Source organism: Larus michahellis, chromosome Z (genome assembly GCF_964199755.1).
Source record: "Larus michahellis chromosome Z, bLarMic1.1, whole genome shotgun sequence".
Lineage (NCBI taxonomy): Eukaryota > Metazoa > Chordata > Aves > Charadriiformes > Laridae > Larus > Larus michahellis.
In genome coordinates this window covers 19,840,877-19,866,762 of record NC_133930.1, presented here as the reverse complement: position 1 = coordinate 19,866,762, position 25,886 = coordinate 19,840,877, and the positions used below count along the sequence as shown (strand labels likewise).

The 25,886-nt window shown below is 38.7% G+C and overlaps 1 protein-coding gene across 2 annotated transcripts in view; it reads left to right on the top strand.

Annotated features, from left to right (window-relative positions):
- Positions 1-25,886, top strand: part of PLPP1 (phospholipid phosphatase 1) — a 67,488-nt gene that overhangs the window by 5,407 nt on the left and 36,195 nt on the right. The window contains exon 2 of one of the 2 annotated variants that reach the window (XM_074569097.1): positions 24,613-24,764. In XM_074569097.1, coding sequence (XP_074425198.1) covers positions 24,613-24,764 — 152 coding nt within the window. Of the gene's footprint in view, positions 1-12,271; positions 12,427-24,612; positions 24,765-25,886 lie in introns of both variants that reach the window. The other variant, XM_074569096.1, reaches the window with a different exon arrangement.

Here is a 25,886-nt window from a genome sequence, read left to right as displayed (position 1 = left end):
AACCAGGGAAAATCTTACCTCTCCCACTGTGCTTTCTCAAACACATGAGACTGAATACTCTGGTTGTGATGTTGTTCCTTGTTACTTAGGTTGGCACCAGCCACTTCTACCCTGCCCCCTCCACACAGCCCCCGCCACCTGTTAAAAAAGATGCTCTACCCAGAGACTCTCTGTGTCTTGCTAGGAAGCCTAAAGCCTACAGAAGAGCTTCAGGTTACAACTTGACTAGTTAATGAACGCTATTCAAAGTCAGTAATCAGGTTCTTGCTCTGCCAAGTATTGCTTTTAAAGTGTATCGTGTACTCTAGTTAACCCCTGCCTCAAAAAGACAAATTCTTGCACTTGATTTTTACAGCAATGGATAAATCCTAATTCACCTTCCAATACCTTCCCAAGAACCAAATCTTGAACTCGGCACTACACTTTTTCCTCTTGGCATAATACAGGAAGATGCTTGTCAGCAGTGAAGTTCCTTACCAGCTGCTTGAATCCTGGTGACTTTTCAACCTTAGACAGACAGAAGGGCTCTTGCAGCATGCTTATGTGAAGCTGTTGACCTTTGCTTAAGGGAATGGGAGAGAAGGGGCTTCTGACATATTTTCTGTAGAAAACAAAGTACTAAGCTACAGCTAAATGATAAAATAGCTCATCTCACATAGTTGAAGAGGTCCTGCCCCTGCCTCACCTTATGCTTCGGTGCTTGTTGAGCCTATGCTGAGCTGATTCAATATGCTGACCTGGTTTTAAAGAGCTGTATAGCATACTCATACTGACTAAAAGCAGCATGGTTTGAAACCCCACAATCAGCCCTGCTGGGAGGGGAAGTAAAGAGTCGACTAATGATTGCCTGCTACTGCATAGTTTTATGTAGGAGCTCTGTTGCATTGACCAGATCCTGATGACAGGATAAAGCTGTCATAGTCCTCTATCTGTGACTGTGTTAAAGCCATAGAAGCAGGTAGCACGAAGAGGTGACCTATCTTTGGAATGTACCTGATGATAAGAGATTAACTTGAGCTTAGTAGCCTTCCAATTGACTTGGATTTATCCACGACAACTTTCCAGAATTAGTCCAGGAGAATTAAAACAAACTCCTCTTGGATGGTGGGGAGAAATAAAGAAAAAGAAAGTGCTGAACAGAATTACATAGAGCCTTATTCTTATTGGGAAGATACACACCCACATAAGTATGGCTTTAAAAAAGTCAGGTTCATTGGTATGGGCTTATCTGCTGTATCTGGTATACTGCTGTATCTGCTCAGGGTGGTGGTGCCAGGGATTGGTTCTTTTCCGATTGGTTCTTTTCCCTATCCTGCAAAAGAAACTTCTCCTTCTTGAAGTTTAATCAGGTTAAATATTTGACTGAAGACAACTGAAAAATCCACAAACACTATAAAGTCAGATAATGGATGACTAGTTTTAGCTTTAAGTGGGTTTAATTTTTGTCATAAAACTGGGCTATCCTGAAGAAGCAAGATTTCTTTAAGGTACTTTCTTAGACTGTTTTGTTGAAACAACATAGTTGTCACTACACCAGGAAACACTAGTCAGTTCAGCAGTGGCAATAGACTTCTCAGTCCCACCTTTGAGTAGGCTCACAAGCAATTTTCCAGCCAGAGCGATATAGTCCTGCAGTTTAAAAAAAAAAAAAAAAGGAAGAAAATTGTGCCACTTATATTAAGGATCTTCTGCTTGTCTCTTCTTGTTTAACAATCAACTGCTAATGAATTGGCCCACTTTCTGGTAGGAATTTTCCTTTCCAAGTTATAAGACTGATCTGAGAGGCACAGAACTAAAATGTGTCTCTTGGTAAACTTGAATTCTGCCTTTCAAACTACTTTTGCCAGATTCTCTGGTACATGAATCCTTCTAGCACAGTCAGGTCCAGCTTTTAAAATCAAGACTGCTTGTTTATATAGAAGCCAAAAACAGACCCAAGTAAGCTTCTTTAGCAGAATGTGGTGCAGAAAAATAGTGTTGAAACTGTCTGGTGCACTTATCAAACACTCTATGGTAACAGAGAGTGATGGGATTTGAAACAACCAGTACGAGAAGCATTAATAGGCTCTTCTTGGTCTGTTATAGTCCTTGCTGATTCATCTTTAAAAACCTGTGACCAGGATGCAGTCTTACTCAGTGTGTTAAGGTACTTCAGTAGTATACTTCAACACAGTTTTGTCACTCCTCTTCCTGTGGCATCTGGTAACAGGAAAATAAAGCTTTTTTTGTATTTTAAATTAAGAAAGGCAAGTATGTCAGGTCAAGGCACCCATTTTTGAATTGCTATAAATCCCAGTTCTGCTAAATGGAACCAAAGGTATGCAGGAGCCATGTCAATACAGCCTTTTTTTCTGTGATGCTGCTGCTGAAACAATGGATCTTGCAAGACCTAGCCTAGATTTTAGTGCCTCCTCCCCTCTGGCTGCCATTGCTAATCATGACACTTTCAGAGGGGCCCCATGGGGGTTGCTTGATCTCCTAAGGTAGCTTTGAGATGTTAGCTAGCCATCCCTGGTATAGAAGAAGAGTCACAGCCATTTGTTACACGATCCCTTTCCTATGGAAGGAGGAAGCTGTACCAAACAGGAGTTCTGCTCACCTTTAAGTGTAGAAGGGATTATATATCAAATTTCAGTGTCTCAGGTAGCTTCCGCCTCACTTATAATAAGGTAGAATTTTTCCCCCTAGTTTATCTTAGTCCATTTTTTGTCCCTTTAACTTTGTTCTGTAATTGCAGATCTGCAGATTACTGTAAGCCTGTCCTGACTGAGTCACTGAAACTTAACAGTAGGTGCAATATTCTCTGCAACTGGAGTGCTGGGATGATAAGGAACACATATGTACCTAAGCTTATCTACTTAATTTAAGGTACATGAAGGGCAATGGACTATGCTTACCTTAAGCTGAAGGGGCTGGTTTGGAAACTAGTGGTGGAGACACCTGAGAGAATAACCTTCTAACTGTAACCAGGGAACCTTCTCATGTGCAGCAACATAATGGGGAGCATATATGGCCCTTAAGGGGTCAAGAGGGTGCTGAATGAGATACAGAAGGGAGACAGTGAGATCAAGACCTGCAAATAGCTGCAGTCAGGAACTGCTCCCCATTAAATTCCAAAAATCATCATCTTGGGCACTGTCTCATTTTCTTGGCGTTTCTTAAACAAGTTCTGTAGCTTTTTGCTGACTCAGGAAATTATGGCTTTGACTTTGTTTCGTTAAGTAAGCTTATACTGCAGTACTAGTATTCAGTTAAAATACTTCAAGCCAATCTGGGGCTAGGTCTAATGCTCTTGAAAATCTCTGATCATTAATATATAGAAACCAAGATCACAAGTTTAACACTGAAAACTTCTACTGAAACTGGAAAGTGACACCTGCTCTATTATATGAGTACTGGAAGACTTTCTATGCTGTTACATTATTCATTATACTCAAATATCAAAAGCAATGTTGTATAAATATTTCTTACAAATTCTGGTTGAATGAACTTCTCAGGAAGTCTTCTGAATCAGTACAAAACAATTGCTCTGATAGCTTTAAAATAAAGGGTATTTTCATTTTTCCTTTTAAAATTCTGTTTAGATCTAGCTTATCTTCAGTTACAGAGCTTATCTTCTCAAAATGTGCTGTTAGACACTAAAAAGTTCAGTGTACCATGAAAAAAATGTGATTCTGATAACTAAAGATACTCTTCACACACTGCTTCATGACACCATGTTTCAGTATAAAATGACATTCTGGTGGATGACAGGGTAGACAAACTTATGGAAATCCTGAGTTCCTCTGTAGCACTGCCGTGTAAGGCGTGACTTTGTTAAAGACTGTTTAAATAAAATACTCTTATGCTTGTGAGACTCATTGGAAAAACGGCATTTGTACTCCTAACAACTAATTGCCCATTATATTTTTAAAGACTGAATAGTATTTCAGTTTATGGTGTGTAGCTATATGTGAAATACTCTGAAAGCCTCTTGCTCTGCACTCCCACAAAACAAAAATTAAAATGAAGAAAGTTATAACTTCTGGAGTTTTAAAGAGTAGCGGTCTTAAATGACATTCAGAGTTGGTGATGCCTACAGTAAAAAAAAAAAAAAAAAACAACCACCCCTCCCTGCCTTGCCGACAGCTGACCTTAGGAGTTCAGTTTCTTTTGCTGTATTGTTTTCCCTGCCTGGTAAACCCAGTGCTTTAAGTAGATTATGGAAGATCTTGATCTTTGGGGGCGTGTACATGGATTTGTATCTATGGGATTTTTAATTCTCTAGACAATACAGTCAAAGCCTCCAATAGCGAATGTAATACTGAGCACATAATGCAAGCAGTGATTAAATATTCATTTCCCCTAAATAGGAAGGGTTACAGTGGAAGAAGTAGCTTTGGCTTGCTCTGGCTGCAGCCAGTTGTATTCTTCCCCACCCCATGAGCAGCACTGCAACACAAGGAGCTGCTGACCTCCCTCTCAAACCACCCCACCCCCTGCCATCTCTAGTGTCTTTTACTTTTAGCTGTTAATCTGAGGGTCTTAAATCTTTCTGTCAGTAATCAGGGTGATTGGCCTCTGCCCCACTGGGTGAACTGCTAATGAGTTCCAGGTGGTTGTCAATTGACTGGTCTAACTTCAACCTTCTCTGCCCTCTGAAAGAGCAGGGCCCAGGGCATACATAGCCTTTGCTTGTGACCTGCAACTGGCTCACTTGAGCTGCCTGTTTTTTCTCTGTTTAAGTAATAGAGCAGGCTAGGATATATTACTGTCTTGTCTCTCTGCATTTTTTATTTTGTATTTGTACTTCTGTAAATGCTTACAGGAGAAAAAATTGCATGTTTTTAGACTAACAGGTACTTAGTGCTTCTAAAAGTCCAGTTCTTTGACTGAAATGTAGATATAGGGGTGAATACACTTGTCTATGTGAATATTTTTAAATAAGTGTTGCGACTTGTTCTAATGGATTGATAAAGTAGATAACCAAACTAGTGCTCCCATTTGGTACTAAACTGTTGAATGTGAATGTGGAGAAACCAGAATATGATGTAGTTCTCTGTTAGTAAGTGACTGGACTAGAAATTGCACTCTTCTGTGTTGAGGCTGGTCCAGCTCAAAGGAAGGTTTCCTTCACTTCTTGCCTCCATCACCCTTGCCTTCCACTCAACCAAAAGTGTGAAGCATGCTAAGGGAGTCGTTTAGTGAAACTGTCTCATCTGCTGGCCCAGGCTGCTGATCTGGCTTCTCAGCTAGCCAAATCACAGATCATAAAACAAATAAAAGTGTAAGTAGTGCGTAGTTGCAAGTAGAATAGTAGCAGAGATTAGAATGTAGTTCAGGCTTTTAAATACATATATCCTGTTTACTGAAGCCTGGCACAGCTTCTGGTGTTATCAGAACAATCAGTTTGTTGGTAGCAGAAATACTTTGCATTCCTTGGGGTATAAAAGTAAGATAAAGTCCTTTAAAGTGGCTAGGAGGTGAGTTGTGGGCTATCCACTGAACTCAACTACTGAAAATAGTGTATTGATTTTCCTCCTGTTCATACCTCACCTCTAGGTGTCAAAAGTCTAAATACTTTGGGTTTTTTAATCTCTTCTTCGTCTTAATAGTTTTCTCCATTCCCAGAACCTCTTGTCTGAGGTGTTGATTCTTTCTCTTGACTGCTTGTGGGAAAAAATTTTCAGCACGTCTGCTTTTCCGCAAAGAACAGTCTCTTTTACAGATGCTCCCAAACTCTCCAGCAGCATGAGGCTGACCTGTCTCAGTTTCTTTAAATCCCTTGCATACTTCCTTACCTCAGACTGTACAGTGTAAAATGAGCAGCAAAGCAAATATGGTTGTCCTGGCTGAAAATAAAAGCAAAAATACATGTGTAAGAGTGGGAGAACATAAATTCTCCTTTTCTTCTCAGTAATAATTACCAGCTGTATAGGTTCAGATCAGAATGATGTCACTTATCTGTCTGTGGGGTTATTTAACAGCATCATCTCTAATAAAGATGTAGGCTATGAAAAATACTTTTTTTCTTAAATGAGCCGCCTTTAAGCTGAATAACTGATGTGTTTTGAGGCTATCATTTGCTGTGTTTTATGGAGCTTATTTCTCTGATACAGCCAGAATTCCTGTTTGACACCCCGCAACTTAACTGTAAATTGTGGCTTTTTTTACAAAAGCTGAAGTTGACTTTCTGTCAGCACATCAAGTGCAGAATGTATTGATCCCTTGTTTTCAGGTTAAATGTAGAGAAATAGAAGTTCTTCTTAGTCTTCTGTTAGTCTAGTACAGTTTCTCTTCATTACCACTTACTTGTGAGTTCAGTACAGCACGAGGAAAAAACTTTGGTTAATAATCAAGCTGTAATATTCTCGTATGCCATAGTATCCCTTAAAGGTAGCTACCTTTCTCCCAGTTTATAGATATTCATTTGTTTAAATGAGAGGAACTTCCTCATTGAGAACCAGGTAGGATTCTTGCATGTCATGGAGAAATTGGAACACCAACGCAAGTTTTTAAGACGGCACAGAGACTCAAGCGAAGATTTAGTTGCTTCCACAGATAAGGAGGCCAGTTGGGCTAATTAAAGGATGTTTACAAAAAGTACAATGCATTCCTTTGAACTACTTCAAACCAGTGAGGAGAACTCGCCACTAATTCGGAAACAATTTCACAAGGTGTTTAAGCTGATCTGAGATAATGGCTAGCCTGTCCTTGTTCTCCTTTCTTCAGCACCCTTGGCTACATGATCCTATTTCGTCCTTTACACCAGCTCTAACAGTCATGCCCTTGGCCAGATGAGCAAGTGCTCCTGAAAAACCTGTGTTGTGTAGGCATGGGTTTTTGCTTTTTTTGGACAGGTTGGTGTGGAAAGCTAGTGCCATTGCAAGGAAGGGGATAGCAGTGGATGGTCATAGGTGGGAGAAGAGCAGGACAGTCTAGGTTGTCTTGAATTTCTTGTGAAAGCATAGCCAGGTTTTGTGAGTACCACACTTGGTTCTGAACTAGATGGTACGGTATAACTGAAATGGTTAGAAACTTAAGAGTCTCTTTCTTTTCAGATATAAAACTTAACTTGTCTTAAAGTGTAAGACTTATCTAAAACTCTGTCCATAGACTTAATTAAGAAAATGTTTCTAAATTCAAGTAGTACACTGACAGTATTTTCAGACCCTGAAGCTGTTGAAGAATATTCTCTGCTGGTCTTAAATATTTATGGCAACTGCCATAAGTAGAATAGGCTAATTCAGCTATAAATGCTATTTTGTCCCTCTTCAGGGAAAAATATCCCATGCAGCTTGCTGACAAAGCCAAGTGAACACTGAAGTATCAGAATCCAACTACTTTTGCCTCTAGCTTAAGGAACTTAACTCTGAAGTTACAGGTGTGATAAATGCCACAAAACAGAATATTAGTGCAGTGTTACACATATTGTAAAAAGATCATATCATCATAGTTTGGTATCCAGCACTTCCAATTCTAGGATAAATTGTGGAACTGAAATGACTTTTTTGTTTTAATCTTTAAAAAAATATGAAACGGAAACAAACTTTTTTTCATTAAACAGTCTTTTTTTTTTGCCAAAGGAAGACTTCACCTCCCACTTCCTTTGGATTTTGTTTTTTCTTGACATTCCCTGTCTGTGGGTGGAGAACCAATCTCACAGTCACTTTCTCTCTAGTCTCCCACTCTGGACTTCCCTTCCTTCCTTACAGGCTTTTGTGTCATGCCGTGTCATCCAGCCAGTTGTGATTAAATATGAGTTCCCTGTAGGCTATTAATATTACTGTGAATTATCTGTAGGTTTTCAATGGAAACTACAGTACAACTACAGGCTTGAACCTACAAATTAGAGTTGGAAACTGTGAACTCAGCATAGCCCATGTAATTACTTCAGCTAGTTTAGCTTTACTCCATACAAATATGTGTTACCCTGTTCTTACAGTTCTAGCCAAAATCTTAAGGCTGTCTCTTCCCTGCAAGCCCTGCTCAATAATTTAAATACCGGTCTTGTCTCTCTCTTCTCCTCCTCTTCTCCATCCTGTGCACTTTCATTTTTGTCCATGTGTATGAAGCTTTTCATCTATTTTTCATCGGTAAAGGCTTAAAATCTCTGCAGACTCTTTTCTTGTTCAACTTTGTCACTGCTGCTGTAGCTTTCAGGGTTAGCCCGTCTGTTTGTGTGAACATTACAGAAGTGCCTCCTGGTCTTTTAGTCTTGGATGGGCCAGTTCCAGAGCACTTGAGTGATCAGGTTGTTGTCACTGTATAATTAAAGGGGAGAGAAACCAGATCCAGAGGACTGTCATCTGTTTCTTGCTACTACCTAGCAAAACAGCCCAGAACCTGTTGATCACTGGTCCTTGACAAGATCAACTAGACAAATTTTAACAGAAAATAGAGAAACTCCAAATCTGAGTCTGAAGCATGGGGAACTTGAAGAAACAGTCTCTTTCTACAGCTGAAGGCTGTGCTTTAAGAGGATATGAATAACAACTGAGCCACTATGATCCCTTAAGGTGCAAAGTTGCCTCGAAGAGCACCTTCAGAGGGTACTGCTGCTACTGGCTAGATGAAAAGCAGGAGGATGAACATTGTGAAGAAGACAAGGCATGAGAGTGGATCTACAAGATTGCATTTTGGCCTTATCTCTCACTAAATCGTGGTCGCCCTTTCCTCCAGTTTGTAGAAGCTAATGAAACTGAACATACATGTATTCCTCAGAAGTCCAGTGTACAGTCCGCCTCCTTAAAGGTCATGGAGATGCTTGGCACCTGTCATGGCAATAGTGGGCCGTTCTCTAAATTAGTGGGTTTTTTCTGTTGTGGTGAAACCTCAGGACCATTTGCTTATAGGTACTAAGTATTGTCTTTTCTCCCTGTAAAATAAGCAAGAGCAAAATTGTTTGGGATAGGTTAATGTTCAACTAAACACCATTTCACATAGTCTTCTACTCCACTGCTGGCAAGCAGTGCATCATTTAGATTGCAGTAGGAATTCCAACAGTAACGTGAAAAATGGAAATAGGCAGTTAAAGATGTGTAACCAACTTCCAGTTTCTCTCATCATCTTACTATGGACTATACAAACGAATTTTGCAATTGCTTTGGTGAAACTGTCGTCAGCTGGCCCTTTATTTGCTGCTTTTCCTCTTCCCACTCCTTTCCCAGAATCTCATGGTTGAAAGTGGAAACATGTTTCTTAATTCCAACTCTAGATTACACACTTTTAAAGTATTTTCCAAGTACTGTATAATGTAGCCAAATCAGTCTGATTTAGCAAAAAGGTGCATCCTTTCCTTTCAATTAAACAGATGTAGAAAGGAAAAAAATTACAAAGAAATATTTAAATGTATAGTTAGTGGAAAAAATTAGGTAACTGCTGGTTATGTAAAAGTTCTCATAACAAATTTCACATAAAGAAGATTATTTAATAGGAAGAAAAGAAAGCTTAAATTAAATCTTGAGTTCTTTTCCTCTTTGTTTCATGAAAACTGAGAGCATAACACTTACTGTCAGGAATTCTCCCTACTTAAAAAACAACACCAAACCCTCAAGTTTCTCTCTTAATTAGGTTACAGAGTGAGTAATTCTCTCCTGCTGCAATTACACAACAAAAAAAACCCCTTCATATTCAAACTGCTTGTTTGTTTTGCTGGCAGGCTTAAAACACTGTTTGTCAAACTTGGTACTTTTTCTTTTACATGTACACTCATGTAATAGCTCTCTTCCAGTTCCTAAAGAAATTTTCCTTGAACAAAAGCATGACTGTAAACCTGTGTACTTTGGTGGCAAAACATTTTGGAATTTTTGAGCTAAGAACTCTTGTCTCTGCAAGTGAATTGCTGCAGTGTCTTCTAGTTTCTGAACTGGAGCGCTTAGAGAACGTATTTCGGCAGCTGGTAAAATAAAATAGCCTGTCCTTATGAATTTAAACCCAGAAACAAAACCAAAGCAAAACATCTCAATCTTATTGTAAAAACTTGGCAATATTGGCTAAAAAAAGGTTGATCTGGAAGCCTGAAAAATGTAATTAAATGAAAAAGAAAAATTCTTCGTGTTGAGTTGTAGCAGCTTTTCTTGGAAAACAGAGGTATTTGTCTGTTAGGTAGTCCATTTCTGCAAAACACAAGCTGGTGCTTAAATTAACCATGAGGATGTGATATTTCCACATGTGAAAATCTGGTGATCTGTTAGAGAAGATAGGATTGTATCAAATAGGTAATGGCTTTGCCACTCCATCATCCTGACACTGGGTATGCAATAGCAGAGATAAAGACAGGTAACATGGGCTTTGACTTATGTTAGTGGAATCTTGCCATGGTCTTGAGTGCAGCTGAAAATTGGCTCCAGATATGTGAACATACAGCAACGTCCTTTGATCCAAGTGAACTTTCTAAGTTCTTCAGTGTGGCCCTCTTCGTATGTGAAGGGCTGCAATCCTGTTTCAGCTACTTCTGCCATCTGCATTCTGTCAAGCTCTAGCTCTCTTTCCAATCACTAGACCAAAGGAGGGGGAAGGACTTTTGAGGTGCAGTTGATTCAAAGGTATGTCGTCCTGCTTCATGGAAAAACTGTGCTTAAAGCTGAACAAGCATAGTGGTGTTTGGTTTTGTTAAGTTTTGCTGGTAAGATGGTAAGCATTTGCTGAAATACTTTGGTGCATTACCATCCTCAGTTGTTAAGGCTAAGTGTCGACAGACCTTAGGATTTCAGATGTCTTGAGGAAAAAATTCTTCTTTGCTCCATAGGGGGCTTTAAATTCCTGACAAACTGCTTTCTGTGATCATAGCAATTTTCTTAAAAGGAGTTCAGAGCTGGGGTATTACCAAGCACATACACAGTTTCAGTATGCACATCATGAGCTTTTGCACTGTGAATTGGCATCCCAAAGAAGGGGCCAGGATTTATCGCTGTTCAAACTGTTTCACTCCCGATGTCTCTTCTTCTAATGAAGTATATAGGAATAAGCTTATTTAAAACCCCTTTAAGTGACTTATCTGATAATGGTCTTAACAAGTGTCAACAGAAATCAAAGCAATCTCTCATCACTTGAAATTCTTTGAAATGTCTTTTGTTTTCAGTACAGCAGTTTGTTTATATCATGAGTAGTCTTTTCTACTTCAGTAATTGCACTTACCATCTAATTTACATATAGAGTGTCTATATGTAGTATTGTATATTACATGGAAGTTGGGGAAAATAAAAATTTAGTTTGCCTCTTTTTACCTTGCTTTAAACAAAAACCTGCCTTTTTTTTTTTTGGCTTAAGGATTTTGCAGTTCTTACAGCAATGCCTTATTTAATCACCGTTGGTCTATTACTTGCTTAGGGAACCAAAGGAAGGGGGGATGAGGATGTAGAGTAAAATTACAAACTTGAGTTTCCCGAGGTCATTGTTCCTGCAAACATATATTCCTTAGCCGATTCTTCTTGTCAAAACTAAGTTACAGACCAGAATGTAATTGTCAGAGGTCTTGATGTCATCGTTGGCATGACTGCCAGTGTGGTGGGAATGAACCTGTAAGAGCAGGAATAGGTAATATGTCACACAGTGCAAGTTCAGAGGGCTATCCTTTGTACCTGAGTCACAGTTCCCATGTTAATAACTTAGTTATTTTCATGCAGAAATCTTCCAAAGTGCACAAAAGCTGTGTAAATAAATGCAACTTTAAAAATATAAATTCTCATTACCTTGAGATGCAGTCCATTCAGAGTGTTTGTATTTCCTGTTGATGTCTCTGCAGCTCTCTTGTTCCCTTTACCTGCATGAAAACTACTTGCATGAAATCTTTAACTCCTTAACTATGACAAAATCTGTATGCATTTTTGTCTTGTTCATTGTAAACACTAACCAGATTATAGTGTATAGAACAGGGCTGGTAGTTCAGGTGCAAGCCAGTGTTGTGGGGTGGTGGTGAAGGAGGGGACAGAAAAGGCAGCCTGCCCTCGATAACTATTCAGTCATGTGAGAGGAAAATGCTTTTCTTAAGCATAATCTTGGTTCGGTGTGTGGTAACTCACCTTACTGATAAAAGGACTTTGAACTTGATACTTTAATAACTTCTGTATCTGGTGGGCAACTTCAGAGTCCTTCTGAAGTAGGCTTCTAGAGGAGCTAAATTTCTATAAACAGGATTTGGTAAGTGTGTGCATTGCATGCTACTTAGGAAATTTGAGTTTTGCATGTTTGGTAGCTTCCTCCATGCATGTTTAAAAATGATTTTTTTTTTTGATTTAACCACATGTATTTCTTGTTTTTGTTTTTTTTTTTGTTTTCCTTCCACCAACAGCTGGCTTACCCCTTGGTGTTCTAAACTTGGCCAAAATAAAACCGTATCAGAGAGGCTTTTTCTGTAATGATGACAGCATCAAGTATCCGTTCCATGACAGTACCATCACATCCACTGTCCTCTACACAGTGGGGTTCACCCTGCCCATTTTGTCTGTAAGTAGCTAATATATAGGGAGCTTTGGTGATGGGAGTAAAATGTATGCCTTCCAAGAGTTCAGCATTGTGACTGTGAGTTTAGGACAGTCTATATAGGTAAAATCCCATATATGTATAGTTATATGCATGTGAAAGGTGCCATTGCTGATTTGTGTTTACGCAGAAAATCTGGAACTAATCTCTAACTGCTAGGATTGCTAATCTCATTTGTTTTAGGAACAGAAAAAATAGAGATGAGGGTTTAAACTTTATTAGTTAATCTCAGCTTTTATCACTGGGGAAAAATACTACAGGCTTCCAAAATGCTATGGAATAAATACATCTCCTGTTCAGAATGGGTTAGTCTGATAACTTTAATTTAACACTTGTGATGTTAAAACTGGCACTGTAGTGGAGTGCTCAAACCTATAACTAGTGACTGTTGCCTCCATATACTTTCTACAGAAAGTCTAATTTGAACTCAATGGGTTTTCTTAGGTTTGAAAAACTGTGATGACTCTTAAACCCTTCAAAATGGGATACGGACGCTGAAAATCTAGATGCTTGTAGAAAAGAGGCTCAGTGTTTTCAAGACCACGTGATATTCACAAAGAACAATTTAACTCTTCAGTACATTTTTCTAACAATATTTTAAGCCTCATTGTATCCATTTTTAGTAAGGTTTGAGCTGGTTTAGAGAACCAAATTTAACTACTCAGAATAGTCTTGAACATAAAACTACATCTTGCTGTTTCTGCCTGCAGTGGTTGACCAAACTGTATTAGACATGGCCATAATATTTGGTCTTCTGGTAAATACATATGCTAAATTAATCAGTAAGAAGTATATATTAAACTGGTTTAAGGATGGTAGCAGTCATTTAAAACAAGTAAACAGAAATCTGTGGAACCTCTACATGCATTACTCTAGTTTTCCCTTAAATGGTTATTTATTAAAGTTTACATTAGTTCTATGCAGTAAATAGAAATAACACAACAGTTATCATTAGTATAGTTTCTGTTTTGAGGAAAATAGTCTGAAGTTTGTCATCTTTACATGTACTGACATATATCTTCAGCCCAATTTAAGGAAAATGTATTTTCCAGTAGGGTTCATGTATACTTTAATTGATATGTGTACAGGTGAACTAGCAATTGCAGCTCTCTGCAATTTGGACTTCTAAAGAGGCATTTCAGTTGCAATTAGATAATCTGTTGAATTGCTTGGGGTTTTTTTATCTTCCACTTTTAGATTTGAAAAAGCTGTTCCTGTAGTGGAAAGTCAATGGAGAGTGCATTTTTTTCTGGCTCTAAAGCAGTAGAGAAGTATCTGACTTAAAGCTAAGTTAAGTAAAAGTATAAACATATAAGGAGTGGTGTGGACCGCTATTGTAACTTTAACTGCCAAGATAACTAAAATTATTACTTAGAATTAGACTTGTCAGCAAATCCAGTCTATTATTTTCTATCTATTATTCTATCTATTATTTTCTTTTATGATACTTTTGTAGGATTCACACAGTGAATTTTTATTGCCGGTCTTTGTGCAAGGGATTGGAGTATATAATTGGAACAATCACTTCTGGTCTCCATGCTGGGAGTTTTTTTTTTTTTTAAATAAAATTCTAAAGCACTTGTAGCTCTGTAGCAACAATACGGGCTATTCCGATGTGTTTTCTTCAGTCTGAACACTTTACAAACCTTAAAGCAACACGGGTTTTCTGGAATCAAGTGAGAAAGTAATCACTGTAGTGTGTATATTACTGCTCTGTGTAGTTAATGATAACCTAACTGTCTTAGTCTCAATTTTAGATTTGGAGATTTCCTTAGCCTCGTGCAAGAGGTGGAAAATCATTTATGGCTACTGAAAACTTGGAGCTGGGGTGAGCTGTAGAGCTAGGGGGTAGATCTTGGTTATTACAATTTACTGAATCAAAAGTGGGTTCCAGTTGAATGCTTTCTAGCTTCAAGCTTGCCTTTATTCAAAATGGACAGGGAAAGTTGATCCGTTTGGGAATCAGTCTGAACCTGACATTCGGACTGGTTTTTGTTTTAGACTGACTCAATGGAGGCTTGGAACTTCTTCCAAGGCAGCTTAAGCTTTTGGAAGTTGTACGTTCCAGAGTCAGTATCCTCAGCGGGGACACAGCTGGCTCATGAGAACTTATTGGGCAGTAACGGTGATTATCCCACATCTAGTCAAAAGTGATATCCTGACATGAGACTTTCCTGAAAGGAACATGCTTCTCAATGAAGGAATTGATGGTAAAAATTGGGTCTAATACTATGCAAAGAAGAGTTGATAAACTGCTAAGGGAAGCAAAAAATACCTGTAACATGAACAAAAAAAAAAGTCAATTGAGTAGTGGAGTCATTCTAGCCTCATGAAATATAAGCAGAAATACTCAAAATATTATTGTGCACATGCCTATTGTTGCACTAACAGCTTGCTTGTCTTCAGAGCGTGGTAAGAAATGGCCTGAACACTTTGCTGTATAATAATAAAAGGTCTTGTCTAGTTCAGTTGTTGGGGTAGGCCCATAGTGGACTCTAAAACAACTTCAAAGGAAAAAAACAAACAACCAAACCTGCAGTAATGAGTAAGGAGTAGTTATTTCATTATTAAGAAATCTTTCTTTGCATAAAAGAAACTAGACTGCCTGAACATTGATTTGTCTTATGAACATTTCATGAAGATCTATAAAACATGTTAGAAACTCTCAGGGATCTTTAAAAATAATAAAAAAAGACACAGTTCCATTTATAGCTCTGAACACTTTTTGTTCCCATTGCCACCTTAGATCAGTAATGGTCTGTGTAAGAAATTCATGTTTATTTGTTTCCAAGTGCCACTTCATAGTATAATACTTTCCAATTTTCCAAATTGTTTTCTGTGTCTGGATGGGAAGCACAATTTTTGTATTAGAATTTTTAGAGACTTGGGGTCAAACAAGCCTTGGTATTGCTCTGGAAAAATGAATATCTTTAGATGTCTAGGCCGGTGTCTGGAGCAGCATGCATCCATGATGACTGACATTTCAAGAAGCCCAGAAGATCTTTCTGATACTTCTACCTTCCCAAGGAAGCAATTCTGAATAGTCTAAAAGCCATGACCAGTTAGGGAGTGATGTCTATAGATTGCAACTCTAGGAATATTCTGACACATCTAAGATGATGTACTTGGTCTGGCATTTTTGGACTTTTGCTGTCTGCATGAGATCAGCTCTCTTCTAAGTATTAATGACAAATTAATATCACTGTCTTTCTCTTGCAGCAAGGTCCAACCATGCCTGTTTGCATGTGTCCTATTCAGTTAGTTTTTTCTGGTGACTTCACCCCCAAATCAATTTTCTCTTCCTCAAGTCATCTTGCTTCTTAGAACTGCTGCCTTTAGTGGCTCTTGTACATCTTACCTTAGATCTAAGGGTGGGTGCAGTTTGGGGAAGGAGAAGCACAGAACAAAGAACACCTCTCTGAAGCATCCTTCTTGCCAAAGGAGCAGAAGAACAGAGCAACTGAAGAGTTGCTGAGTTTTCATCTGCTCCCCATGCTACGTTCTAAGCAGGATTTCTGTAGTTCCCTGCCAAAACTTCTTGGCTGCTCTGTTCAGGAGCTGAAGCTGAACTCAACCTACTGGTGAGTTTCTATATGATGGCCTGATTTGTGAGAGGACAAGAGTTCAGTTCTTCTAACTCAGCCAAAATGCTGCACTGAGTTTCTGGGAAACAAAGTAGTTTACCGCAACTGTTGCTACTAATGCAAATGCTAATGTTCCTCACAGGGAAGGTGTTCAGTAGTAAACAGAGTTCAGGGCCTGTAGGACTTAAATTCTTCACCTTGGACACATCCAAAAGATATTTAGGTGGTCAGGTCATGTTGTCTTCTACTTCAAAAAACAAAACCAAAATATTCTTGGTCTACTTTGGCAAAGGCTGATGTCTTCACTGTCACGATGCCTTCCCAAAAGGGACTTGGGTAGCTTTGCTCCTGTGCCACCATGCCACCTATTAGGCATGAGGCTTAATGTTTTCAGAAATGTCTCCTTCTACCATGTGTATCAATGTTCTGACTGTAACTTCCTACAGATTAGCACAATCATACTTCGGAGACAATCTCCTAATTTCTTTTCTGTCAAAAGAAACTAATCTTTTTAGCTATGTTTTGCAGGGAAACTTATTGAAAGCACCGGTTTGATTAGCAACATAAACAATTACTGGGCTAATTTATATGTTTCTTGAGGGACAAATGTAGCTACTGCTGTGGTAGACACTGATAAAGCAGGGGTCTGTAATGAAACCTATTGAAGACTGTTAGATTGGCAGACATGCACTTCATTTATTTGCAGCAGTGTCAAAGCATGGCTCACTGATAGTTTTGCAACTAATTGAAATTTAACTTCGTTTGACACTAGAGTGGAGTTTTGCATTCTTTAACTTTCAGGTTTCAAGTTGCTTTTTAAATGAGTAATGTTTGATCTTCATGTATTTTTTGGTCTGTTCATGGCACTGAAAAACTTCTTGGGCAATGCTGTTGAGCTTCATAATCTGGCATGAGTTCTACTTGATACTAACTGTTCTTCTTGTACAGATCAGTATCATCCCTGAATCCAAGCTAATTTGTGTTCGTTCAGACTCTGTTTAAAGCCATTATAACATAATAATAACAACCCATGTTTATAGTATGTGAAGGGTTAATGTTCAGGGTGATGCCCTTTGGTTGAATTGATGAGTAATTCCTTGATTAGATCAGTGCTGTAGGGGACAGAGGCTGAGAAATAGCAGTTGCTGCATCCACCTTTGGTCCCACTTCTGCCCTGTCTACGGCGAGGGTGTTCTGGTGGGCTCGGTTTGAAATCAGTTGAGGAAAAATCTGAGGAGCAGCACTTCCAGTTTGGTACTTGTACAAATTGCTCTTACCAGATGCAGTTCATTTTAAGTAAATAAATTGCTTGTTAAATCTGTGGAATTGTTGTTGTACTTTTCTCAATACTTCAGGTACATTTGTTAATGCAGTAATGAAGAATACACAGTATATGAAACTGAATGAAATAGTTGGCAGCCTTACAGTGGAAGGAGCTCCAGACAAGGGCTTTTAAAATAAGTAAAGCTTGGACATAACTATGAGAAAGCCAAGCAGTCACAGTTGTTTGGAGATGTTTTTGAAGGTATTTGAGTAGATGAAAGGGTAAAATGGACTAAAGAGAAACATAGGGAGAGGGAGCTGCAACTTAAGAGTCTTGTCATTTAAGCCAAAAAAGTCTGTGGCATAGATTTTTGTTTGTCTCAAGTCTCATACCTAGTTACTAATGACTTGCTGTTAACAACTACGACTTAGACAAGAGACTCAAGGGGGTGGCAAAAAAGGGAACGGACTGCACCAGAAACCAGAGATGAGCAACAAGAAAAGTCAGTGAAAGGGGGGGGAAGTTCCTTTTTGTGCTGCTCCTCTGTTTCCCTTCCTCTGGCTCACCTCATTGTACCTCTTTCTGTTCTCCCTTGAGGAGTAAAATGGATTTTACTTATCTCTTCTTGAGAAAGCTGAAATGCAAAATGCAGCAGTTGATCTTGGTGAACTGTGGACTGGTGGTATAAGCATATCTCTTGCTAGGTGTCCTCCTGAACTCTAAAGCTCCTTTTCAGAAATGGAAAGTAGTGTTGTTCTGATACTGAGGAGAAGCCAAAGTCTTAACTTAATCTGCTAAGAGCAGTACGATACCATAACCAACTCCCACAGAATATGAGCAGTTGTACAGAGTAATACTCAACTCAAAAGTTTTAACCGATTTAGGGGAATGTTAGTTTGAGTGTTCTGTCTTAATTTCTGCTGGAAGGAGACTTAAACCTCAGGACACTAAAACATTTTTTTTTCTAGTAAGAAGACTAGGTGTCATTTCTAGTTTAAAGCTAGCATGAAGCTGGCATTAGATAACAGCATGAAAGTGATGGTGGATTTTCTTGAAGGGCTGGGAATAAAGATAGCAAAGTCTTTTAAATGTGTTTTGTTTCTAAACTCTGGAGAGAGACTATTGCTACCCACTGCTTAAGCATAGATGTTTAAAGCTATTTTGTCTTTATGTCTGAACCGTTGTCTACTGTTCCCTGGTGTCAATCACATCTGTTCTCTTCCAACGACAAGTTTTTTAAAAAAATTAAAAATATCTCATTATTTAGATCTGTACATTCAAAGGACTACTTCACCAAAATCTTAAGAAACTAAATAGTCATGAGATTAGATGAAGAATCCTTAAATATAAAAATAATTCATAGAAGTGCAGGAAATGGACAGTAAGAGTAAGTGCTCCCTGGCTTTCACAAGGGAGGAAGGTGCCAGGTAGAGCTCTCCAGGAGCCTGCCCTGTTCAGTGTTGCTATGAATGCCCTGGAGGAGAACGTGTGCAGTGAGGCAGCAAAGTAGGGTACTCAGAACAGTAAATACAAAAGACATCAGTAACTCGGCTGGTGAAATACAGCATGGATAAAAGTCAAATGATGTCCTTCCTGAGGAGAATGGAAAGAACAACTCGAGGCTGACATATAATGCGATGTTCTCTCTCTTCACTGGAGTGGTAGTGATCAGCCTTTAGTTCTCTGGAGAAATCAACTTCATGCCCAGTAACAGTGAAGAAGCCTAATCAAGATTAGAAACTTGGAAAGAAGTAGACTTGTGTTACACAGGATATTTAAGGAAAAAAACCCAACATAATCAGACAGAAATCACTTCAATTTGTGAGGAAATGTAATCCTTTAAACTGTATGAGTCAGACTGTAGACAAGCATACTATAGCTGTTTAAAATATTTAGTCTTATCAGTTGAGCTACTTGTGGTTCTACCTTTTGTATTCTGACTGAAAGAGGTTTATATATATATCTCTCACTAGGAATATCTTTAATTGCCAACTGTACTTGTGGCTGTTTTATTCTTGGTTGTTATTGGATCAGTATTGTTCTTTTTTCTGATATCTACTGGCTATCCAATTAGCTGATTTATAGTCCTTAAGTTCTGCTAAACTGCAAACCCCAACTTTTTTTGGTTTTGAGATAATGAGGAAGGTACCTTCCCATTCTTTCTGTCTGGTTTTAAGACAGATGAATTAAAACCAAACATGTTTGCAAGTTCTGACTGAGTGCTGTTTTGGAAGAAATTCTTGTCAGGTGGCTAAAAGTGTTAACACCTTTGGAAAGACTTGTCTAATGGCCTACCTAGTATATATGTGATGTATATATTGATGTATAACAACCATAATAAGCAGACATTATTTTCCCCTCATATTTTGAACTGACAAGCTGCTGGCCCATCAGAGTTGTTTAACCTCCAAGTGCATGACTCTGAACTCATTACTCCACAAATCTCAATCTGTTCTCGTGCTTCAGTCTTGAAGAGTTGTTTTGCAGGCAGAGCTGGCTGACCTTGATTTTCCACTGTATCAAACAAAGAATTGCTAGCTCTGTCAGCAGTACATCTACTAGTTATTCTTTAATGATGCTGGCATGTGCACTGCATAACACTAGCTTGTTGTCTTTATCCTTGAGATTACCTTACCGGTAACCTCTTCCCAACCTTATAATTCCTCTTAACATACCTGTTGTCATTTTCCCTTTAGGCAATTTCTTCACTGTGTTACAATTGCCTTGGAAAATAAAGTATACATCAGGGATACTTTTTGATATTGTCATATAGGAAGTATTCAGTAGAGAGCCTTTAATGACCCTCTGTCTTCACTCCTTACTTAAAGGGAGTACTTAAAGAAAACAAAACAAAAAAACCCAACAAAACACCCCTGCCCAGTTTCTTCTACTTCAATGTAAAACTGAACCCAACTAATTTTTACTAATTCTCCTTTTTAAAGTGCCAAACCTAATGCTACCCTTAGAAATTGTAGCTTGTTTAGGGGGAAAACTGGTATTTGTAGAAAAAGCAGAGCTATTCTTTTAACTTACTGTGGCAACACGTGACTATGCCAGATGAGCAGGATTTTTTTCCCAGTGATCCACTGTTTGTTGAATCTTTGTTATTTTTCCTTGAGAAACTACTTAGGCTTTTATGTGAAAATCTTCTGGCAAGGACATGGACCACCTCCTATATTTCTATTAAAATGTGTTCTTCAGTTGTATCTGAGAAGTTAAAGACCTTGACACTAATGATAATTGTACCATTATGAAGACAAATGTCATTTGTTCTCTTCAGTCATATCCAGTCCTTCTGTGCCAGCAGGTTTCATGCTTAGGAAATATCTATGTGATGCAAAAAATTATTCCTGTCTTCTAAAATTATGGTATCTCTCAGGGTGAAAAAGTAACAAGTCTATCACAAATCTAGGAAAGCCCTACTATTGTACTTAGTATAGTAAGAGCCTTTGCCTCTTTCATTGCTTATGCCAGTTTTCTTCTGCTTGTTTTTCCCTGTCTCTGTGTTGTCTTTGAGAGAGAGAGACTCACACTGCAGAAGTACTTAAACTATGTATTTAAAATAACTTGGATTTGACTTTAGAAATTAAGTCTGGCTTTAAGAAACAAACTTCAAATCCCACTAAACCAAACATTGTGGATTCATTTAAAATAGAACAAACCCCTAAGTATTGTGAGAAGTTTTTCTTAATGGCTTCACTTGCCAGAAACAGTAGGAGTTGCCGCCTCTCTGGTTTGATTTCTACTTTTTGCTCCCCTCCCACCATCTAATAGTAAAGCCAATCTGTATGTGTTTAAAAGAAGTAAACCTGCTCTGTGGAGCATGTTCTGAGGGAGTAGATATTGACATTGGAGTGTACTTTGACCAAAAGACATCAAAAGCCAGTACTGGATAACTGCCTTCGATTGTGCAAAAGGTAAATTACAAATGTTGTAGTTCTGTGACTTTAGTTTTCGGTTTAATAGTGTTCAGTCAATCTGATCAATCTTACTACAATCAGATTTTTAGAAATTTATCGCAAGGTTTCATGGAACACATTTCCTTTCATCACTGAAATGTGCTGAGAACAGCAATAAGACAAATAACTGGTAGAATTACTTCTTAAATCTGTTGTAGAGTTGGGGGAAACTGAAGAAACACTTCAAGAATTTTACTGTGTAAGCTTTTTTTAGCAGTATTGTATTTCAATGCGTAGCTCTTATAATTATTTGTTACTTCAAACCAGGTATATGCATAGAACTTAAAACTAATAGTCTTATCTAAATTTTCCTAGTTATGAAATCAGGAAGCTGTTTATAAAGGTTTCTTGCTCAATTAGAAAAAAAATTGGTTTCAGATAAGAGGCAGAAAGAAATTATGAGAGAAGGCATTTTAATAACGTATTTAGCTGGTTCTTACTTTTTTAAAAAGCAAAACAAAACCAAACTGAGTTGTTCGGTATTTTGTTTGCATGATCTTGATATACAGGAAGGTGCTGCAAGCAATTACAGACTTAATTGAATATAATAATAATCTATAATCTCAATATTGCTGAAGAGTAAGCACACATTTCAAGCAGCATCTCTTTGTATGGAAAAGTACATGTTGTCACTGTATGAGGGACTTCGTTCCCATGATCCACATACCATTGCTTTCCATTTCTGATTTAGCAGCAGACAATTATGTAAAAAAAAAAAAAAAAGCCCCCCAAATACCTGAATAATCCCAGCACTCTGAAAATATTATCTTCCACCTTGGGAAGCTGAAATATTTAGGTGTGGGTAGGAGGAAATGAGGAATAAGCCACCATAACACGATTATTCACATAGAGCAGATCTTTAAGAGGGATGATGCAGAGCTGGTGATGTGCTATCAGTGGCATCTATGATCGCAAGTATTTGTGGCAGTGTGCTGAAGCTGTGATAAGGCTTTTCTAGGCTGAACTTAATTTTGTGAGCAATTGCTTTACCATGATGATTAAGATGAAAACTACCTACTCTAAAGAAGTAAATCTGTCAATAATCCAGACACTCTTATTTTTGTATGCCTCATTCTCTAGTTCTGGAGATCTAAAAAATACACTGTTTCTCAGTGTATTTCTCAGAGAAACAAATACATTGTTTCTCAAATATACAGTTTTGAATCTGGTGTTAGTATGTGTGCAGTGCAAAGGATGACGTTTTCATTCCATATATATTTTGTAGTATAAATGGTATAGGAAGCACCACAGCATTATGTTGACAAGTCACCTTCCCTCACCATGACTGTGCACTGCTTCTGTCTCCTCCCTCGCACAAGTCAGCTAAATACTAAACAACTGATGATATATGATGACATGCTGTCATAATACCAACACAAGGGGAGGTCAGAAATGAGGTCTGGGGTGCAGTGTTTTTTAAACTGCTATTCTTACTATTAGGAGAAAGGGAGAGGGACTTTTTTGCTGATAGAAAAGGCTATATTTTTGCACTGTACTACAGATTCCAGCTCCAGGGCTCTGTGCTGGCTGGTGTCTGAATGGCTTAGTGTTTTGGTGAGGCTGTGTCTTGGCTCTTGGCCTGTTCTGCTGTCCTTCTGCTTTGTTGGTGTGCTTGGATAGCTTCCAGAGCTAGGTCTGGTGTAGTCCCACTGGCGTGGAAATGGAAACAACCCCTCTTCACAATTATAGTGGCTTTTTTTTCTGTCACTTTCGGAGGGGAGGCTTTGCATACTATTGATTTTATGACTGTAACGGTACAGAAGATACTTGATCCTTTGCAATGGGCTTAGCTGGAATACATGGGCGCTATGATAAGCCCTTAACTGCTCAGTCATTGGACAAAGCTGTGTGTTGTTCATCAGAGGTCACTTCAAGGAAACTTTCATCTTATGACCATTAGTTTGTTATTTGTTCCTCTGTGTCTGTTTTGAAACTGAAGCATTCTTTTAAGCAGTCACTTTATCGTGTGAAGAACAAAATCGATAGCAAACGATTGGTGAAACACACTATGTCTCATTCACAGTGGTCCCACAAGTCAGGCTTTATTTGGAGGACTTCATGGATGGAGGTTAACGGAGGAAGAGGGTTGAAATGGATCCTAGGTCTCTTTCTTTTTTTCTTGTAAATCCTGATTGTGTAGCCTAGTGGTTCTCTTCTGTTCCCCTCCCTGACAGTTCTCCTACTGCTTTGTTGGTGGTTTTTTTTCCTTTCCTTTCTTTTTCTCCTGTTCTTCCTGTGTTTACTCTTGTTTATACCACCTATTCCGGTGTAGTTGTGTATATGGAAGGGAAGATGTGGGCTATGTCTTGACAAAGAAGTCCTGAAGGGAGAACTGGACTACAGCAACACCTGTCTCTGGCAGGAAGAAAGGACACTGTTTTTCATCTTTCTGATCCCTTACTGGTAGATTAGGAGTGTCTCCCACCAGATGATTTTTGTTGTCTAACTCTAAATTGATATGCATGTTATGTGCAATACTGCTGAATTTTGAGCACAAAATCAAGGGCTATTAAGCACTTTAATGCCACTAGGCTGTACATCCCTAAGTTAAGGAATATTGAGTATTGTTTTGCTGAACATCCTATTTTGAGCTTTTTGAAGACTTTGCTGTTCAAATGACTAGTTTTGGCTAGTGTTGCAGGTCTCTTCAGGTGCAATAGCACAAAATGTTGTGAGCCTTAATCTTGTGTTCTATTGAGTTTAGGATGAGCCAAAGGCTTCCTCTTTTGTGGAATAGAGGGGAAAAAAATCTCAGTGCCCTGAGGTTGTAGGGCTTGTGCAGTGACCACATTGCTTCAGGGAAATATCCAGTGTGTGTGGAAGCGAGGGGATCGTGTGCTTGTGTAATCTTCCTTTTTTCCATATCTGTTCCTGAAAACTCCCTGTGCCCTTGCTCTCCCTGAGAAGAACCCCTCTTCTGCTTTCTTGAAATGCAATTTGTGCTCTTCTGACTTGTAAAGCTGTCCAGAGAAGGTATAAAGGGGTAACTGTTGCTCACCGGAATGTAAAGGAATAGTCAATAATTGTGGCTGTAGCAGCAGATTGAGCAACTCAGTGGATGTCACTGAACTGTGTACTCCAATCATGGCTTTGGCATGCTTTTGTACTTGATGTCCCACAAATATGAAGGTGAGAGGAATCCTGTTTTGCTCTCCTTCATTCAGCAGTCCTTCCTGGGAGCTGCAAAGACAAGGCAGTAGTCATTGGCCAAAGGAAGTGCATAACCTTTTAACTTGCTGCATGCCCGTTCCTCTTCATGCACTTCTCTTTAGAAATGTGGGGGTATAATCATCACCAGAGTTTGTATTGCTTTTGTAATGTATTTTTTATTCCTTTTTGCTAGCTGGCTTGCCTTTTGCAATTCTCAATTCAAGACGTATCCCCTTCCAGAGAGGAGTTTTCTGTAGTGATGAATCCATCCGGTATCCGTACAAAGAGGACACCATTTCTTATAAGTTGTTAGCAGGAATAATTATTCCTTTCAGTATAATTGTTGTAAGTTAAACTTTTCTTCATTGCATTTGATTTCAATGGGGCTGGGGAAGAGGGAGGAGGGGAAATCTGTTAATACAGACTTCAAAAACTGTATTCTGTAAGATTTCTAGACTTCAAAATAATGTCCTTAGACCAGGTGCTCAAGCAGTAGAAATGGTGTTCTGGCAAGAAAAACTAAAAGGTTTTCATTAATTGAGCTCAAACAACTAGAATTATAGAACAGACAAATAGTTCCTTATAACTATGGTGGCTTAATTCTATAGTCTGAGAGATAAAAACTTCCTCCCTTACCATATCAGTTAACAGTAATGTATTTTAAATTACTGTCTCAAGCTTTTCTATTTTGGGAGCTATTGCTTTCAGAATATGAGTTTGCATGACCTATTAATTTAGCATTATTTTTGTGCCACAGAGTCATTGGAAATACTTCAGTGTTTGGAAGTTTAATAGATACCATTTTCTTTAATAGAAAAGTATTATGCCTTCCAACTAGAACTTGTCAAAAGCATAACTAGAATGAAAAGAATGAGTAGCCAGGGAGGTCTTCCCTGGGTATTTCCCTGAAGGTCGGGATAAAACACTGGGCTCATTTGTGTTTGAGTTAATGCTAGGGCTCACTTTCATGCTGCACCTAACCTGGTTGAGAACAGGGTGCTCTTCTTCCCTCCTTCACACCAGAACAGCGAGCTGGAGAGATTGCCTCTTCAGCTGCCAGTTTGGGATCACTCTCTTTGACCACAGCTCCTAGCTCAGTTTAACTGGCTTGAGAATACATATAGTGACTCTGTATCCTCAAGTTTTAATTACGTGTTGTCAGCTGAGGTAACCTAATAGCTTACTATGGACAAAAGGTGATGTCCACTATTATGCTGTCTCTTGCCAACTCTGCTGGCTTGTCTGAACCAGGATAAGCTAGTAAAAATCCTTAACCTGGCAGAAAACAGCAGCTTTCTTTGAGCTAAGCTAAGTGAAATGGCTCCTGAAAGAACCCACTATCAGTGCTGGAGCAAAAAGTGGTGGGGACATGTCCTTGGACATGGACAGAGGGGAGAGCTGGACCTCGTCAGTTAATCATTTTGTGTCCTAAATCTCATGGGACAGCATGTTAGTTCCAATAATGGC